The 18,566-nt window shown below is 40.2% G+C and overlaps 2 protein-coding genes across 9 annotated transcripts in view; one reads left to right on the top strand and one right to left on the bottom strand.

Moving 5' to 3' along the window:
- Helb (DNA helicase B) overlaps nucleotides 1-8,695 on the top strand; it is a 30,331-nt gene extending 21,636 nt beyond the window's left edge. Inside the window, exons 9-13 of the mRNA XM_042699142.1 lie at nucleotides 373-432; nucleotides 1,477-1,726; nucleotides 3,097-3,240; nucleotides 4,968-5,462; nucleotides 8,294-8,695. Coding sequence (XP_042555076.1) covers nucleotides 373-432; nucleotides 1,477-1,726; nucleotides 3,097-3,240; nucleotides 4,968-5,462; nucleotides 8,294-8,398 — 1,054 coding nt within the window. The 3' untranslated portion in view covers nucleotides 8,399-8,695. The remainder of the gene's footprint in view (nucleotides 1-372; nucleotides 433-1,476; nucleotides 1,727-3,096; nucleotides 3,241-4,967; nucleotides 5,463-8,293) is intronic.
- A 3,207-nt stretch (nucleotides 8,696-11,902) lies between these two features.
- Nucleotides 11,903-18,566, bottom strand: part of Grip1 (glutamate receptor interacting protein 1) — a 607,772-nt gene continuing 601,108 nt past the window's right edge. For 5 of the 8 annotated variants that reach the window (XM_042699081.1, XM_042699083.1, XM_042699085.1 and 2 more), the window contains one exon: nucleotides 15,143-15,373. In XM_042699081.1, the coding sequence (XP_042555015.1) occupies nucleotides 15,143-15,373 (231 nt within the window). Of the gene's footprint in view, nucleotides 15,374-18,566 lie in introns of all 8 variants that reach the window. The other 3 variants (XM_042699087.1, XM_042699082.1, XM_042699088.1) reach the window with 1 other exon arrangement.

Raw genomic sequence — 18,566 nt, 5'->3', positions numbered from 1 at the left:
TGGCATACAAAAAAATTCTCATTCATAATTTGAAGTTTCCCATTGTTAGACAACAGAGAGGGCACTTTATAAGCAGGACTTTTTCCACCAAATATTATCGTTAGGAATTCACACTAAATATCAATGGGACAATAGTATATGTGAAGATATGGGTCTGAAATTATATCAGCTGGGGGTATAGCCCAATGGTAGAACTCTTGTCTAATATGTAAAAGGCTGTGGATTTAATCCCTCACACTACAGTAATAATAATATAATAAATAAAATAAATAAATATAATATATAATATATTATATAATAATATAATAAAATGAATTAATAATTATAATAATGAAGTCATTGTGTAATACTTGTGTCATTTTTGTGTTTCAGGCAGGACTGTGACCTAATCAATGACTGTTGCTGTAAGCATTACACAGGCCGCCTCATCCGGTGAGCATCTCTCGGAACTTGAGAATAATCCCTTCCTAGTCTTATGTTGGCACTGACTTAGCTTACCACATTGAAAAATCATTTTCTCTCATCTGTGTCTCTTCAGTTACAACATATATATGTGTGTGTGTGTATATATATATATATGCATTTGTTTTTTTTTTTTTTTGGTCCGATCGTGGGGCCTGAACTCTGGGCCTGGGCGCTGTCTTCAGCTCAAGGCTAGCGCTCTACCACTTAAGCCACAGCACCTCTTCCAGCTTTTTTCTTGAGTGGTGCTGAGGAATCGAACCCAGGGCCTCAGGCATGCAAGGCAAGCACTCTCCCACTGAGCTATCTTCCCAGCCCTATGTATGCATTTGTATATATGTGCACACACATATGCATACACATATATGTGCATATACACATATATACTTTTTGGTCATAATATACTTTTTGTTAGGGAGTGGAACAAGAAGAGAAATAAGGAATGAGATTTTCTTAGTGGTTTCCAAGTTGGCAACCTCCAGCTTCTCCAAGATATACATGGGAAGCAAAGGAGAATTCCTCTAATTCCCATGTGCATGTCATAGTTCCAAGAACCTAAGCAGCAGGAACTTGTTTAGTCAGAAAGCCCCTCCCTCTGTGGATGGTAAGCAAAAGGGCAGGAATGTAGAAAAGATTGGGCACCAGTGGCTCATGTCTAATTCTAGCTACTCAGAAGGCTGAGATTTGAGAATCTCGGTTCAAGTCCAGCCCAAGCAGGAAAGTCCATAATACTCATATCTCTAAGTAACCATCAAAGAGCTGGAAGTGGAGCTTTGAGCAAAAAAAGCTCAAGGACAGCAGACAGGCAAAAGCAAGCAAGCAAGAATGAAAAAGGAAAGAAGGAAGGAAAAAAAAGAAAAAAAGAGAAAGCAAAGAAAGAAAAGAAAGAAAGGAGGGAGGGAAGTAGAGCATTAGATAATTGGGTGATTTGGAATGGGATTTGATGTGTTGATGTTTAAATATAATGAAATACAAACTTTACAAATGTTGCTCTGTTACCACTTCGTAACCTAGTGACCACAAGAGGAGACTCATATTTGGAGTTGGTGACAAAATCTGTTGTACTAGGAATGCGTACCTCTCAGATTTGCTCCCTGAGAGTGATTCTGGTTCTCAGCAAAGTCACGACCAAGAATCTGGAGGTGATGCTCAAGGAGCTGGAGGTGACAGCCCTTGTGGGACTCCTCGTTATTGTGCTAAATCTAAGAATGAACTTGAGAGTGGAATTCGACTGTGCAATGGAGAAATATTCTTCATAAGGAAGGTAGGCCTTAGGAGGCTATGGTGTTTTTCTTTTCTTTTTTTTGGGTCCGGTCGTGGGGCCTGAACTCTGGGACTGGGCACTGTCCCTCAGCTCTTCAGCTCAAGGCTAGCACGCTACCACTTGAGCCACAGCACCTTACTTCCGGCTTTTTTTCTTTTTGCTTATGTGGTGCTGAGGAATCGAACCCAGGGCTCATGCATGCAAGGCAAGTGCTCTACCACTGAGCCACCTTCCCAGCCGGGCTATGGTGTTTTTCTTGCCCTAGAATTAACTCAAAATTGAATCAGACTGGAGTTGACATTCTTGTTCTATGTTTTCTGTCAAGGATTTTTACATTCATGTTCCTTATGAATACTAGTTTGTAATTTCTCTAGTGACTTAGGTTTTGGTGTTAGAATAATGCTAGCATAATTAAGAAGAGAGGTGGATGATGTTCCTTTCAGTTGGACGTGCTTAAGTAACAAAAGCTAGACCCAGCTTTTTAGTTGCAGCTTAAATAAAGAAACTGGGAGTAGTTGCCATGTGTGTTACGGTGCAGACACCTTGTGAGACCAGAACTCACACTTGGTACCTGGTGTTTTGCTCAGCTGTTGCTCTACCAACTAAGTCATACCTCCAACCCCCTAATTTATTTTAAAATTGCCATTATTAGGGTTTTGATGCAGAGTGACAGAGATGACACTTAAGTCACATACCAGCCCTTTTTGTTTTGCTAGGCAAGCCAAAGTGGCAGAGTTGCCAGTCTTTTTTTGTTTTAGTTATGTTTTAGATTGGGCCATAATTTTGCCTGAGGCAAGCGTTGGATTGTGAACTTCCTATATCGGCCTACTTGCTTAGCTGGGTGGGATTACAGGTATGAATCACCCCTTCTAGGATGGTGGTTGAGAGAGGATCTTGATAATTCTTTGCCCAAGCTGACTGTGAAGCACGATTCCCTGGATCTCCCTCCTCCGGCCAGCAGATAGGATTATTGATGTTTGTGGGTATGTGCCATCACAGCTGGCTTCAAATTATAGTGCTTAAGAAATCTGTGAGAAAAAGTACTTTGTAGGGTCTTAAGGACTGAAAATATCTTTCCAGTTTATTAAAATGTGTGGCTATATTCAATTGAGTATACATTTTAAACCTTTCTGTCTCTCTTTTTGTGCTGGGGTTGAAACTCAGGGCCTCTAATGGCTAAGCACATTCTCTACAGCTGAGCAACCCTCCTAGTTCCACATCTGGAAATTCTGTTGTAATAGGCATACATGGTATTTTACTTATGAGGTGCTTCTGTTTTATGTTCAGACCAAAGAAACTGTAGCGGAATAGTTTAAATAGACTCTGTCCATATTTAAAGACATACACGTTTCCTTTGTTTTTGGTGACAGGATGTAACTGATATAACTTTCAGAAAGAGAAGACTTTTGACCCTAAGTAATATGGCTGGCTTGGAAGTAACCGTGGATTTTGGAAAGCTAATGAAATACTGTAACATAAAACATGCGTGGGCCAGAACTATCCACACCTTTCAGGTAAGAGTGCTCTTTAAATAGCTTAACAAGCTGGGAGTACTTTGCTCTGTTTCTTTTTAATTATTGTTGCTGTTATTACATATTGTTATTGCAGTGCTGGGGATTGACTCCAGGCCTGTGCATACTAGGCAAATGCTCTACAGAGTTGCTTTTTTTTTTTTTTAGCACCTTTAAATTTGACACTCAAGCGGCTCCAGGCCTGCTTCCCACTTTGCTCAGAAGTGACTGCCCTATTTGCGGTGCATCACAGGCCCAGTGTGCAGAAATCTTTGCTTTGTTTCCAAGGTTTCAACAAATAGTATCATTGTGTTTCTATCTTTCTGAAATTGCTTTTCTTTTTGGTACGCTCACTTTGTTGGGATTTAGTGTGATATACATTTAATTTAGAAAGCTTGGATAAGAGTTCTTAACCAACTTATGCTTTCCTGCTGACTTTGTAAGCCTCTCCCTCCCCTCACTTTTTTTTTTTTGTGTGTGTGTGCTTGAACTGGGGCTTGAACTCTGGGCCTCTTGCGCTCATTCAACTTTGGTTCATAGTTGACACTTTACCACTTGAGTCACATTCCAGTTCTGGCTTCTTTGCTGGCTAATTTTTTGCTGGCTAATTTTCTGCCCTGGCTGGCCTCAAACTGAGCTCTTCAGACATCAGCCTCCTGAGGAGCTAGGGTTTCAGACATGAGCTATCAGTCCTTGGCTGTGTATTGGTTGTTTTGGAGTAGGCTCTGGCTTTATGCCTGGTGCCAGCCTCCTGTGTGTGCTTCCCCACATCACTGGGGATAGCAGGCACATGTACTTCACCAAGCCATTTTGTTTGCTTTATTGCTAGGCTAACAGCCATGTAACCACTGCACCAGCTATTAGGTGAGATGGAGTCTTGTAAACTTCTTAGCCTGACCAACCTCAATTCTTGATCTCAGCCTCTTCAATAGCTAGGATCATAGGTATGAGCCATAGCTGCGAGTGTAATTAAAATTTCACTAGAACTTCTGCCCTTTTTTGTTGTTGTTGTTGTTGGTCGTGGGGCTTGAACTCAGGGCTTGGGCACTATCCCTCAGCTCTTTAGCTCAAGGCGAACGCTCTACTGCTTGAGCCACAGCACCACTTCGGTTTTCTAGTGCTTTATTGGAGATGAGTCTCACGGACTTACCTGCCCGGGCTGGCTTTGAACTGTGATCCTCAGATCTCAGCCTCCTGAGTAGCTAGGATTACAGGTGTGAGCCACCTGCGCCCGGCTTAACTTCTTCCTTTTTTGAATTGACTTTGCTTTTATGTTACATATTAAGGTTTTTTTGTATTCTTTCTTGGATGGGATTTTATTATGCAGTACCATCATGACCATTCTTCATATGTACTTTTTATATTTTAAATTTTTGTTATATTTTAAAGCATCTTTGATATTTGAAAAGTCACATGTGCATATATCTATATATACTAGAATAACACATTTGTACATAAGAAGCCCTATAGTCAGTTCATAGTTTTTGGTTGGGGAAAATTGAGCATCCTCTGAAATCTTTCAGGTTGGTTGCTGAGTTTCCATAGGCCAGTTACAGACCTGTGAGATGTGGGCTTAGCCTCATGTTTAGCCAACGTGAGTTGCGAAATGAGTAACAATCCCATAGGTGGATGGCTATAAATGCTTTGTCCAGATAGAATAGTGGCAGAGCGCTGTGAGGACTTAACCTCTGTCCCATGTGCCAAGTCTTACCCTGTGCTGCTGCCTTCAGGGCTCGGAGGAAGACACGGTGGTGTACGTGGTGGGCAAGGCAGGTCGCCAGCATTGGCAGCACGTCTACACAGCAGTGACCAGAGGCCGCCGCAGAGTCTACGTCATCGCGGAAGGGTCTCAGCTCCTCAGCGCAATCAGGAAACCCAATCTTCCCAGGAAGACTCGGTTAAAACATTTCTTGCAAAATAAGCTCAGCGACAGCCCTGAGGCTCCAGCAGATTCTGCTTCCCAGTCGAGTTGCTGTGGAGACGGGGCAGGACCTGGCACACAGCCTTCAGTACCCCGCGTCCCTCCAGCCATCGCCAACACTGCCACCAGTGTCGACACCAGGAACAGGGCTTCTCCAGCTAAGAACGGGACGTTGGCCTTTGCTGCAGAATGGCCTTGTCCCTCACTTGATGACTTGGAAGCATGTGAGGAGTTGGTACAATCTCGAGGTTCCAAAAGAACCAGTGGGGCAAATATCTGCGAAAGTCCAAGCAAAGTTCTGATGGTAGGAGTGATGTTCACGCATGCGCTGGTGTCTTTAAATCTCGCCGACTATGTCTCCCCAGACTTGAACAATTGTAGCCTGATGTTAGAAACAAGTGGTTTATCATCTCTGCCAAAGTTTTCCCTTTCCTTACTGTTTCCCCCTTGCTGCTGTGGGCAGCCTTGACTGATTGATTGGATTGATTGATGAACTTGCTTGGTGGATGGAGATGTTCCAGAAGAATGCTATCTTTCTTCCCTTGTACCTTCTTCCATTGTCTTCTCTTCATCCCTACCCTCTTTCCCTTTCTTTCCACAACTCCCTTGAAAAAGCTGGTTCTGATTGTCTTCTTGCAATTCTAGGGATCTTTTCTTAAATCTTGTGCTTGACTTTCCTTCGAACGTTTAACGTTGTTTTTGGCCAGTCTTGGGGCTTGAACTCAGGACCTGAGCACTGTCCTAGAGTTTCTTTTGCTCAATGCTAGCACTCTACCACTTGAGCCACAGCACCACTTCTGGCTTTTTTGGTGTACGTGTACTGAGGAATCGAACCCAGGACTTCGTGCGTGCTAGGCAAGCAGCACTCCACTACTAAGCCACATTCCCGGCCCAACATAAAAAGTCTTAACTGCTACTGCCCTTGGGTTTAGAGGCTCATAGTGTCCTCTCCGTTTTCTCACTCTTGTTCTCCTGCCCATCCTCTTAACTGGAATCTCCCCAAATCTGTTCTTTCGTTGGAGAACATACCTATACTTCCAGTGTCTGCCATCCCTCACCCTTTTGCCAGAGTGATTCCTTCAAGAAAGTCTCATCTCCTACTGCCTCCCAGGTGCTGGGAACTTGGAGATCAGTGACTGACAGTTCTGTGTGCTGACTGCCTGCAGTATAGACAGCCAGCTCTAGACATGAGTTGGTGACTCATGAACCGCTCTGACACTGACCTAGTTAATGAACCCATATCCTCACTTACATCTGATCCCAGAGATCGACCTTTCTGGAATCACAATCCGACATCTCACTCTCACTTCACATTTCCCCACCTTCATCACCCCTCATCTAGTTCTGTAACTTGGAAGTTTTGGAGTCAAGTTGGCCTCTGTTCTCTATCCCCAGGTAACATGGTCCCCAGGGCTTTTTGTTGTTGTTTTGTTTTCTAATTCCATGTAATCTTCCCTGTTTTAGATCCTTCTCTCATTGTTTTGGCAGATTTTTCCCTGCTTTGTTCCTGGTCTCCTAATATACCACATACACTGTCTGATCATGAACCTTGGGTGCTCAGCACATCCCTTGTTTAAAAGCCATCAGTGGCTCTGATCCTTTGTGACCACACCTGGTATTTGAGGCCTTTCTTCATTTGATTCCAGATTTCCCAGCATTATTCCATTTCCCACTGTTTTTTTCAGCTGGTGTCCTAGTTCACTGAAGTGAATCACACCTTTCCTTATCTCTTTCTTTTGGGCTCTTGCATTTTGGAGCTGGAGCCTGTACAACTTGCTGAGTGATATAAAAGGGTAAGATAATGACCTCGAATGATCTAAATTTCTGGTTAAAACAATTTAGGGAATGACAGTATTATTGCTTAAGGTGAGAAAAGCATGAGAACTTGTGTATGTGTGTGTGTTCTGGTACTTGGGCTTATACTCTGGGCCTCATTCTCTCATTTGGCTTTCTTGTACAATTCTGGCACTTTGTCACTGAACCATCCTTTCATTCTGTCTTTTTGGTGCTTAATTGAAGTCTCCCAGATTTGTCTGCCTGGGTTAGCTTTGAACCTCATTCCTCAGATCTCAGCCTCCTGAGTAGCTAGGATTATAGGCATGACCCACTGGTGCCCAGCTACAAAAGTTTAAGTATGCTTTAAAATAATTATAGTAGGTGCATAAGGTAGTAACATATATAATACCAACAGTATGTTTGTTTATACCAGCATCACCACATAGGAGAATTGAATTGCATTAGGCATGAGGCCAGAGGTGGGGGGCATCTTTTTATTCCCCATCTATCAAGCTGTGGAAGGCCCATGATAGGACAGACACATAGCTTCTTCTTAAGCTTCTTGTCAGCTGCCTATGGCCATCTGCCTGTATTATAATTTTGTGTGGCCCTCAAAAGATGTTATAAATATCCAAGTGACCTTTGGCAGCAAATGGTCCTCACTCTTGCAAGTAGACAACATGAATTTTTCAGTGCTGTTATAACCTTAGGTGACCTCACTGTATCTATGGTTTTTCGTCATTGACTAAATGTCATGTGGTACATGACTGAACTCTTCTAAGTGAAAACTTTCATGCCTTTTTTGGTTTTGTTTTGCTTTGTGCCAGTCCTGGGACTTGAACTCAGAGACTGAGCATGGTCCTCAAGCTTTTCTTCTTAAGGGATTAATGCTCTACCACTGAGCCACAACTCCATTTCCAGCTTTTTGGAGATAAAAAGTCTCAGAGACTTTTCCTGCCCATGCTGGCTTTGAATCATGATCCTCAGATCTCAGCCTTCGGAATAGATAGGATTAGAGGTGTGAGCTACTGGTGCCTGGCTTTGGAGTTCTTAGTATTAGAGGAACAGACATTCATTTTTTTCATTTTGAACTGGACTGCTGAGTTACAGTGAAGTCTTTGAAGTCAGATGACTGCACTTATTCATTGAAATTGCTGTGTAGAGTTCTGGGGTACCACAGTGAGCAAAAGTAGACTTGATGCTCTGAGGAGCTGGCAGCCAATGAACTGGTTGCTCATAACTTGCAAGAGCTGGGAGAAAGGTCTTCTTTCTTCTTTAGAAATAGTCAGAAGGTATAGAGTTATTTAGGGTAGACATTATATTTTTATAACATTAATTTTATTTTTATTTTTGTAACAGGTAGAAGAATCATCTCCACAAGTGTCATCTAGACTTCAGAATTTAAGACTAAATAATTTAACCCCTAGGCAACTTTTTAAACCCACAAATAGTCAAGAAACTTAATAAAATGAGGTTGGTGGTTCCCACCTGTAATCCTGAGTCTGAGGCAGAAGGATTGAGTTTGTGGCCAGCTGGACAATGTAACAAGACTCTCCCAAAACACAAGAAAACATGACAACGAAAGATTTACTGCAGATTGATCAGCATACTACTTTTGGCTTCAAAGTTTCAGGCTCAAAGATACTTTAAATGTACTTGGTCAGAGGAGACATTAATGATTTCATCTGTCATCATGAGAACTTGTAGCATTGGACATAATTATGAGAGAAGATACATATATTTTGAAAGACCTGGTACTTTTATAAAAGCATTATGGTTTTTAGGATTCATGCCTTATTACTCCCACAATCATGGTTGGGTATCTTTATCAATGGATTGAATCAGTGACAAAGATAAGCCATAATTGCATCTACTGGTATTATGGACACATGATCAAGGACATCTTGTCTTCTGCAGAGATGTCATTTTCAGGTTGTTACTTCATCACTGCTGCTGGGGCATAGCACACCTGGAACACTTCCAATGCCTTCCCAGTTGGGAGTACATTGATTTGGATGTCTCCCATTTTAAGAAAAACTGATTTTACCAGGCATTAGTGGCTCATGTCTATAATCCTAGCTACTCAGGAGGCTGAGATCTGAAGATCATGGTTCAAAGTCAGCCTGCGCAGGAAAGCCCATGAGACTCTTATCTTCAAGAAACCACCAGAAAACTGGAAGTGGCACTGTGGCTCAAGTAGTAAAGTGCTCACCTTGAGCTGAAGAGCTGCGGGACAGCGCCCAGGCCCAGAGTTCAAGCCCCACAACAAAAAAATTAAAAAAACAAACTGATTTTTAAATGTATGTGGTTACATGGTGCTATGATTTGAATATGTGTTGGACATTTGTCCCCAAATGCAACAGGGTTGGGTGGGGAGACCTAAGGAAGGGTGTTTAGGTCATGAGTGGCTAGTTATTGTGAGTGGCATCCCAATAAAAGCAAGTGCAGCTTCTTCTAACATGACCAACCAGGATGCCAGATGCCAACACCCTGAGATAGGCATGCTTTGATTTATTGTACCTCTCAGGTGTCAGGTGTTGTGCAATACACAGTTGAAATTTTGTAGCAACCCTGTGGGGAGCACAGGGTTAGACATCTAAGTTTTTAGCAATAAAGATTTTTTTGTTGGTGGTGGTAGTGGTAGTTGTTTTGTGTGTGTGCCAATACTGGAGCTTGAATTCAGGGACTGGGCACTGTGTATTTATTATCTTTTTTTTTTTTTTTTTGCTCAAGGCTGGTACTCCTCCAGTAGAATCACAACTCCTCTTTGGCCGTTTGTTGTTGTTGTTGTTTGTGTTTGTTTTTTTGGGGGGGATGATTAATTGGAAATCAGAGTTTAGACACTTTTCTGTCTGGGTTGGCTTTCAGTTGTGATCCTTAGCACTCAACCTCCTGTGTGGCTAGGATTACAGGCATGAGCCACCAGTGGTTGACAGCAATAAAGTATTTTAAAATGAAAGTATATGAATTTGTTTTTAAATCAGATGCGATTATACACCTAAATTGCTAATAGAGTATAAATATAACTCTGTATGTGTGTGAGGTGGTGGTGGTGGTGTTTAATATTGAACCTAGCTTGTTAGACAAAGACTACTACTGAGCCACATCCTCAAGTTCTAAAAATAACTTCAGTATGCACTGGTAAACCAAAAGTTTTTTGTGACTGCTTTTCTTGCAATATTGTATTCAGGTGTGTCTGTATTGGACTTTCCAGACTCAGTCTGAGAAATAGATATTTTAATTGAGTGTATATTCTTATGAAACATAATTAATGAGGACAAATAGTAAAAGGAAAAGTGAAGGAAAAATGTACTTGTTACCTTAGTGTTGTTGTTTTTTAACAGATTAGTGGAGATGTGATTTATAGGCAGTTCATACCATTACGAGTGTATTAAATAGTATATTCACTCAATTGTGCAGTAGTCATCACAGTTAATTTTAGGATAGTTCATGTCTTCCTCTCCCCAAATCTGCATCCTTTTTATCCATAATCTCCTACTCTTCAACAACCACTAATGTACTTTGGCTTTATATACTTGCCTTTATATACGTGCAGTTTCACATTCATTCTGCTGATTCATGAACCTGTATCGTTTAGTGTTCAATTTCTTTCTTCAGTGTTTTATAGTTTTCACTATAGAACTCCTCTCTCCCTCTTTTTTCAAAGAGTATTTGGTGGGTTTTATCATGCTCTCTTATGTGTAAAGTTCTTTGATCCTCTCCCCACTCCCAGAGCCCTCTTCTGAATACTCATCCCACTGGCTGCTGGCCGCAGGGCACTCATGCCCCATTATCATCATATTTTAGATCTGAGCAAAACATGTGTAATGGTTAGCTTTCTGAGCTTGGCTTATTTCACTCAATATGATGACACCCAATTCCTTCTATTCCTATAAGTTATGTAATTTTATTTTTCTTATTTCTAGGTATTTTATTTCTTTGGTTTTTTTTTTTTTGGTGCTGTTATGAATGAGATTGTATTTCTTTCTCAGCATGCTCATTACTGGTCTGTAGAAAAGCTACTGATAGGTTGATTTTTGTATCCTACTACTTTGCCAAAAGTGTTTATCATATTTAAGAAGTTTTTGATGGAGTCTGTGGGATCTTTTAGTACAGATACATATCATCTGCAAATAGAGATAATGTAACTTCCTTTTTTAAAATTCTGTCATGGCGTTTGAACTCTGGGCCTGGGTGCTGCCCCTCAGCTCTTCAGCTCAGGGCTACCACTCTACTACCACTTGAGCCACAGTGTCACTTCTGGTTTTCTGAGTGGTTAATTGGAGATTAGAGTCTCATGGACTTTCTTGCCCCTGCTGGCTTTGAACCGTGATCCTCAGATCTCAGCCTCCTGAGTAGCTAGGATTACAGGTATGAGCTCATATGCCCAGCATATACTTCTTCCTATTTTTTTTTTTTTTACTTCTTCCTATTTTTATCCCTTTTATTTCCTTCTCTTGCTTTATTGCTCTGGCTAGGAATTTTAACACAACAGTGAATAAGTGGAGAGAATAGACACTCTTGCCTTGCTCCTGAGTTTAGAGGCAATAGTCTCCTTTTCCCCACGTTGAGTATAATGCTGGCTGAAGGGTTATCATGTGTCTTTCAGTATGATGAGATGTGCTCTTTCTGTTCTTTCTTCAGGGCTTTTATAATGAAGTGATGCTTAATTTTATCAAAGCCCCTTTCTGCATCTGTTGAAGTGATAATGTGACTTTTGCCTTTGGTTCTGTTTTTATACTGTTTTACATTTACTGAGGCATATATGGAAACATCCTTGTATTCATGGAATGAAACCCACTTAATCATGGTATATGACTTTTTTTTTTGCTGGTCCTGGGGCTTAAACTCAGGCCCTGGGCACTGTCCCTGATCCTCTCTCTCTGTGCTCAAGGCTAGCACTCTACCACTTAAGCAACAGCACCACTTCCAGCTTTTTATGTTTATGTGGTATTGAAGAATCCAACCCAGGGCTTCATGCATGCTAAGCAATCACTCTACCACTAAGCCACATTCCCAGCTAATATATAACCTTTTTAATGTATTGTTTAACTTGGTCTGCAAGCATTTTATTGAGATTTTTTTTCTATGTTCATTTGGAAAGTAAGTCCTCACCTCCCTTTCTCCCTCCTTTCTTCCTTTTGTCTTTTCCTCCATCCTTTTAAAAATGTTTTTGTATTCCTGTCTTGTTTTGGTATCAGAGTAATACTGGTTTTGTAGTATGCATTTGGAATTCCTTCCCTTGCTATTTTATAGAATAGTTTGAGGGTCATCAGTGTTCTTTAAAGATTCGGTAGAAGTCAGCAGTTAACCTATTTGGTCCTGAACATTTTTTTTTATTGGGATGTTCATTATTATTGCTTCAGTACCATTGCTTGTTAAAGATCTGTTTAGGTTGTTTATACTATCTCAGTTCAATTTTGGTAAGTCCTATGTGTCTGGAAATTTATATTTTTTTCTGTATTTTCTAACATTTTGGAATATAAAATTTAAAAATATTCCATAATCATCCTCTGATTTCAGTGGTATATTTTAAATCCCCCTTCCCATCTTGACTCTTATTAATTTGTGTATGTCTTCTCTTTCTTTTGATTAGTTTGATTAAGCATTTGTTAATCTAACCAACTGTTATATTGATCCTTTGTATGGATTTTTGAGTTTCTTATTTCATTACTTTCTATCTTGAGCTTTATACTTTTTTTTTCATCTACTAATTTTGGTTTTGGCTAATACCTTGAAGTACATCATTAAATCATGAAGTTATTTGTTTAAGAGCTCTCTTTTGTATTTATCTTTACCATAGGCACTCATGGCTATAAACTTCCCTTGTTAGACCTGCTATATCTATGTGCTATATCACACAGATTCTGGTAAGGTATATTTTCATTTTCATTTGGCTCTGAAAATTTTAGAAATTTCCTCCCAATTTCTTCAATGGAAGGATGTATATTATTCACTTTCCATATGTATTATTCACTTCCATATTTTAGTTGCACTTCTAATTTCAGATTACATCATGATATGTTAATATACAAGAGATTCTATTGTTTTTGTATTTGTGAAGCCCTATTTTATATCCTATAATGTGGTTTATTTTGGAGGAATTTCCCTGGGCTACTGAAAAGAACATATATTCTCCCATGTAACCTTGTGCATCCAGAATGCAACTGTGTAAAAATGAATGTGACTCTAAGGGCTTGTGCCAGGGACTATAGGTATGATTGTTTTTTTAATAATAACACAAAGTTTACAATTTTAATAGTTAATATAAATGTACCTCATATAGTATGTGTAGTTTTCTGTGAAGGCAGATCTTATGATCCTTAAGTTACAATGTTTTACCACTTGGAAGGGTTCCTATGTGCAGATGTTTTTAGCCATTTTCACATACTGCTCCCTTACTCCTCCAACAGTCCTATAGTGCAAATATAGCCCTCAGTGTTACAGGTAGTTAATCTGGCTTCCAAATCTAACTGTGACTTTAAAGTTCATGGTCAACCCATTTGTTCATAATGCTTTTTAAAGGTTCTGGTAAACCCTTCCACTTCAGAACATTCTATAGGATTCAAGCTAGAACACAAAAATGTATTCAATGCACCATAGATGCATTTTTTTTTTTTGCTTTTTAAAATCACTGTTTATTCCATTTGGTAGAGGGATCTTTTTTTCCCCATACAAATATTTGCAACATTTTGAATTCCCCAAAACCATACATAGACGATAAATACCATGCTATTAAAGTATTAAATTTGTACAAAAATACTTTACAGTTTAATACTTGTTTGTTACAAATAAAAATACATATTTAAGTGACTCATGATCTTTTTTTTTTTCCTTAACATGATTCTGCTCTATACTTTCTTGCCCTGGTGGTTCTGAAATGTGATTGAAATAATATATTTCTTTGCACAAGAAGGTGAACTTCTTCCTTAAAACAAAGTACACAGTGTTTGAACGCTTTGCCTAAGTGATTGTTTGACTTATTGACCAAAATGAACATGTTTGGAAAATAATTGTTTCAACATTCTACCATCAATATACAGATCTATTTTTTATATTTACCAAATAATAGTTATTAGCGTAGCTATTCAAAATATCTGAACAAATTAAAACAGTTGCTGACGAACATTAAAAGCAACTGCCACAATTTATTGCTTTGAGGGATGGTCATAATTGGCAATGAATTTTGTGGAACATGTATTTACAGTGTCTGTAAGTGGCATGGCTCAGAACAAAAGATGGTCCAGTGTCATTTTTAAGTACATGTGCTGTACACCCCCTCCATCTTCCCCATGTTCAAAACTTGTCAAGCAGTATGATTTTCCTATCATTAAGATGAATCTCTTTTTAATAGACTCTTCATTCTCTCTTAAATTCTTAGTCTTGAATTTTAAAAATAGGATAGTAGAACTAATTTTCAGTGTTACTACACAGTCTAATTCATTATTAGCGATTTTTAGCTATTAAAAAATGTGTCCTTAAAAAACAATAACAGGTCACAAGACATATCCTGTTTGATAATTTGTTGCATAGGGAATAGTATACATCTAGATAAAATCATTCCTATATTTGAGCAAAACATTTACCACCACCTATTATTGTCTCCTACGTGCATCATTGCTGAAACATTTTCAGATAGCTTAATTTTATCCCCTGGACCCCTCCCATTACAGCAGTCCCAAGCAGCTTACTCAGTACTAAGCCCCCAGCAGAGCCAGCTTCATGAAAACCCATGTTGTTCAAGTTCTTACATGAATGACTTCATAGTAAGAAACTGATTTCAAAGTGAATTAAGGGAATTATCGTAAGAGAACATTTTTCTTTTTTTTTAAACAGACATTTCTTTTTGTAAAAAGTGATAGATGAACTGGTAAAAAATATTCCTTTGATGTTAATTTATGGGGAGGGGTGGTCTGTTTTTCTGTTTTTCCTTTTTTTTTTCTTTTTTCTTTTTTTTTTTCCTCTACCATTGGGCCTGGCATGGAATTGCCTACCTTATTACCATAGTGATTGGTCACCAAAAAAGAAACCTCTTCAAGTTGAAAAGGGAGTGAACATGAGCCATGAGAGAGATTTAAAAGACCCCTGTGCTTGTAGTCAATGCCGTATGATTATCTGTGCTTCAAATGTCACAGAAATCTCAGAGGGATTTTTTTTTTTTTAGCACCATGTAGATATTGTCTTTTGTCTTGCTTTATAAAAGTGTTGCTATAAGGTATTAGTGGGCTCTCGTGTCTCTAGATTACCACTGTGACTAGGCTGCTGGAAGAAAGCACTGTTTTGTTCACTCCAGTCTCCTCCAGGTAGACTCTGCTGCTCTATGGACTTCTGGGAAGCCAGCGGGTTTCTACTAATAACCAGGTCCAGCTTATTTCCAGATTCCGCTATGAGAGGCACCACAAGGCAGCAGTCAAAGTCCCTTGTCCGGACATGATTAACCTGGAAGATTATAGAGAGACAATGTGGAATTATGATTGTAGCCATAATCCCCCAAGCCCAGAGAGCACATGAGGCAAATCAATTGATTTTGAATGTCATACCCCAGGCAGAGAAGTCCCCCTCCTTGCTCTGACTACACTGAGACACGGCTGTGGGCTCACTAATCACTCCGTGCAAGCCCCTCACAAGCAGGACAAGGGCACATTCTGCCGTCTCTATGCCGAGGACTGTGCTCATGCTAAGTGGTTGCCTTGCCCTTGGAGTGTGGGGCGGTGGTTGAATTCTGCCTCCAGCGTACAGATGAAGAAAGCAAGACACTGAGATGTTAAAGAGTTTGGCCTCAAATAAGCAGTTGATAAAATCAGGGACTCTCCAGCATTCCAGGCAGCCTGGCTGATTCTAGGCCTCCGCTCTCAGCATGACTCCGAACTACCTGGCTTAATGTGAGCTAGCTCCCTCCTCAGCCTTTGAATGTGCTCATTCCTTTACCAATGACACTTCTGAAAACCCCTTACATTTTACCCCTACTCTTGACTTCATTCTCTCCATCTCTAAGATCTAGGGTTGGTCATTTGTATAATGGTAGATGACCCCACTGTCAAATCTCAGAACAATCTTGAGGCTCAGCCTCCTTGGCCTTTAGTATTTGCTGCTCTGGACACATACTGGTCCTTTAACTCTTGCTATGTCAGGAATGTGATATAGCAAAGGTGGCAAAGTCCTAGCTGATGGCTAGCTAGGGTAATAACTAATAACTTACTGACATCTGTTTTTATGGATAGGTTGTGTACCCCTGCTTTTCCTGCCACTTCCTTAAATAGGCCATTCAGACATTTGCCCTGGGACTTGAAGTTACCCATGCTCTATTCCCTAAGCAGCATAAACTGAGAGTTATAGCCTTTCTGTGTGTGTGTGTGTGTGTGTGTGTGTGTGTGTGTGTGTGTGTGTGTGTGCATGTGTACATGCCTGTACTGGGGCTTGAACTTAGCTTCTTGCTCTCACTTGGCTTTTTTGATCAAGTCACACTTCTATTTCTGGCTTTTTTTGGTGGTTAACTGGAGATAAGAGTCTCACAGACTTTCCTGACCCAGCTGACTTCTTCGAACTGTGATTCTCACATGTCAGCTTCCAGAGTAGCGAGGACTACTGGTGTGAGCCACTAGTGTGTAGCTACCTCCATTGACTCTTCATCCCTGTCTGGTGTGGCCCTGGAAGAGAGGGCTGCCCCAATTCAGGAGCCCTTCTCCACCCAAGATCTGTTGATGAACATACTTGAATTTAGGCACTACTGCTATGATGCACTTCAGTGTTTCGAAACTGAAGACCTAGGGGCTGCCCCAGGCCTAGTTTCCCCCAAGATGCTGAGGGAATTAAAAGATGAGTCCCAATATGAGGACTAGGCTATCTATCTATCTATCTATCTATCTATCTATCTATCTATCTATCTATCTATCTATCTATCTATCTATCTATCTATCTATCTATCTATCTATTACCTATCACAAGCGTAAACTGCTCAGGTGCCACACAAGAGCTTCAGAGCTCTGGCGATGGAAGTCAGTCTCTCCTGTGAGGAGTCTTCTGGTTGCAGGTCAGACAACTAGGCATTAAACTGTCCAACATGAAAGGAATGCTGAATACACATATCCCACACTCCCTTGGCTACCCATCAGGTCAGGGTTCTCAAAACATTTGGTTCTCATGACACACTGTTTCCCACCATTTCTACTGTTTGCTCAGTCTTTTCCTGCTTAGACTGCTTCTTGTCCTTTAACTTTTTTATCGTTACAATTCTATCCATGCTCGTTACAATTCTTCGATCCATGCTCTCTTCTTTTCTTACTATAAGATGGGTCATAGGCAGCTTTAAACCATTGCCTTCAGCATCCAAACTCTTTAGTGCTGACTCTAAATATCTCTTCTAAGCAACAGATCCAGCCTGTTAATTGCTTCCCAAGGCTGCTCTGTCAGAATGTGCTGAAGCTAAGAAAGCCTGAATGAGTCTGAAACAGGCTATCGATGCACCCTTTCCCTGCCTCATGCTCTCCTTGCCTGTGATTTTTTTGCTTCTCACCATATCTCCATCTTGTCTTAAGTTACATATTACAGCATTAAGAAATTACCACGCCTCTAGAATAAGGTTTGAGAGTTTTCTCATGGCAATCAAGGCTCTTCATCATCTGAAGCCAGTCTCCTTTTATGTCTTTAACTTGATGAAGCCAGTCTCCTTTTATGTCTTTAACTTGTGTGAAAGTAGGTCTGGCTCCAACTTGTAGAGCTGGAAGGTCTTACTTATAGAGGCTTAGGAACTTTCCCCAGTTGTTAATTCAGCAATTACTAGACTGTCCATGGAAAACAAAGTATCCTCCAACTCTAGGACAAGACTGATTGCTTCATTGCCAAGACAAAAAAAAAACTCTCAGCACTGGTACTGGACTTATCCAGTTGATGAATGACAACTTGTTTCAGCCTCATGTGATGAGAGCCAATTATTAGTGACAGACTCATTTCAGTTGAACATGTTTCTCAGGGTGATGTCAACCTACTCTTTTGCTTCCTAAAAAAAAAAACTGTGCATAAAAGCAGGAATTTGCTTTGCCAAAGTGAAACGAAACCTATGCTAATACTACATTAAAATTTAAGGTTCAGATATTAAGATTTTAAGGTGCATGATAATACTACACTAAATTTTTTAGCTTCCTCTTTGTACTATTAATGTATGCCAATAAAAAGGAGAAAAGATTTGGCTTCAGATATTGTGTGAGATAACTGAGATATCAGGCACTGTATAATGGCCGGTGAGTGAATAAGGTGCCAGCTCTTATACAATCTGTTGGGAAACTTACAGGACTCAGACAGCTGTAATAATATAAGCTCTGCAAAACTTCTGTCCTATACAGAATATGGGATATGTGTATAGATAAAGAAGAATAAGAGGAAATTGGCCAACTAAGACTTTGAGAAGAAGTCATCTAAACCAGTAGTTTTCAACCTGGCTGCTCCCTGTTGGGGAGGTGGAGAAGCTCAATGGTTTTGCTTCCTACTCCTAAAGATGCTGACTTAGGTGGTCTAAAATCTGGTCTGGTCACTAAGATAAATTCTCCAAGTGATTGTATGTATCAGCCAAGGTTGAGAACCACTGATTTGAGTGAGGACAACAGGATAAGTTAGAGTTGGGCTGTCAGGGAGTGGG

Source organism: Dipodomys spectabilis, unplaced genomic scaffold (genome assembly GCF_019054845.1).
Source record: "Dipodomys spectabilis isolate Male_0828 unplaced genomic scaffold, ASM1905484v1 ptg000234l, whole genome shotgun sequence".
Taxonomy (NCBI): domain Eukaryota; kingdom Metazoa; phylum Chordata; class Mammalia; order Rodentia; family Heteromyidae; genus Dipodomys; species Dipodomys spectabilis.
This window is presented reverse-complemented; position numbering and strand designations above follow the sequence as displayed.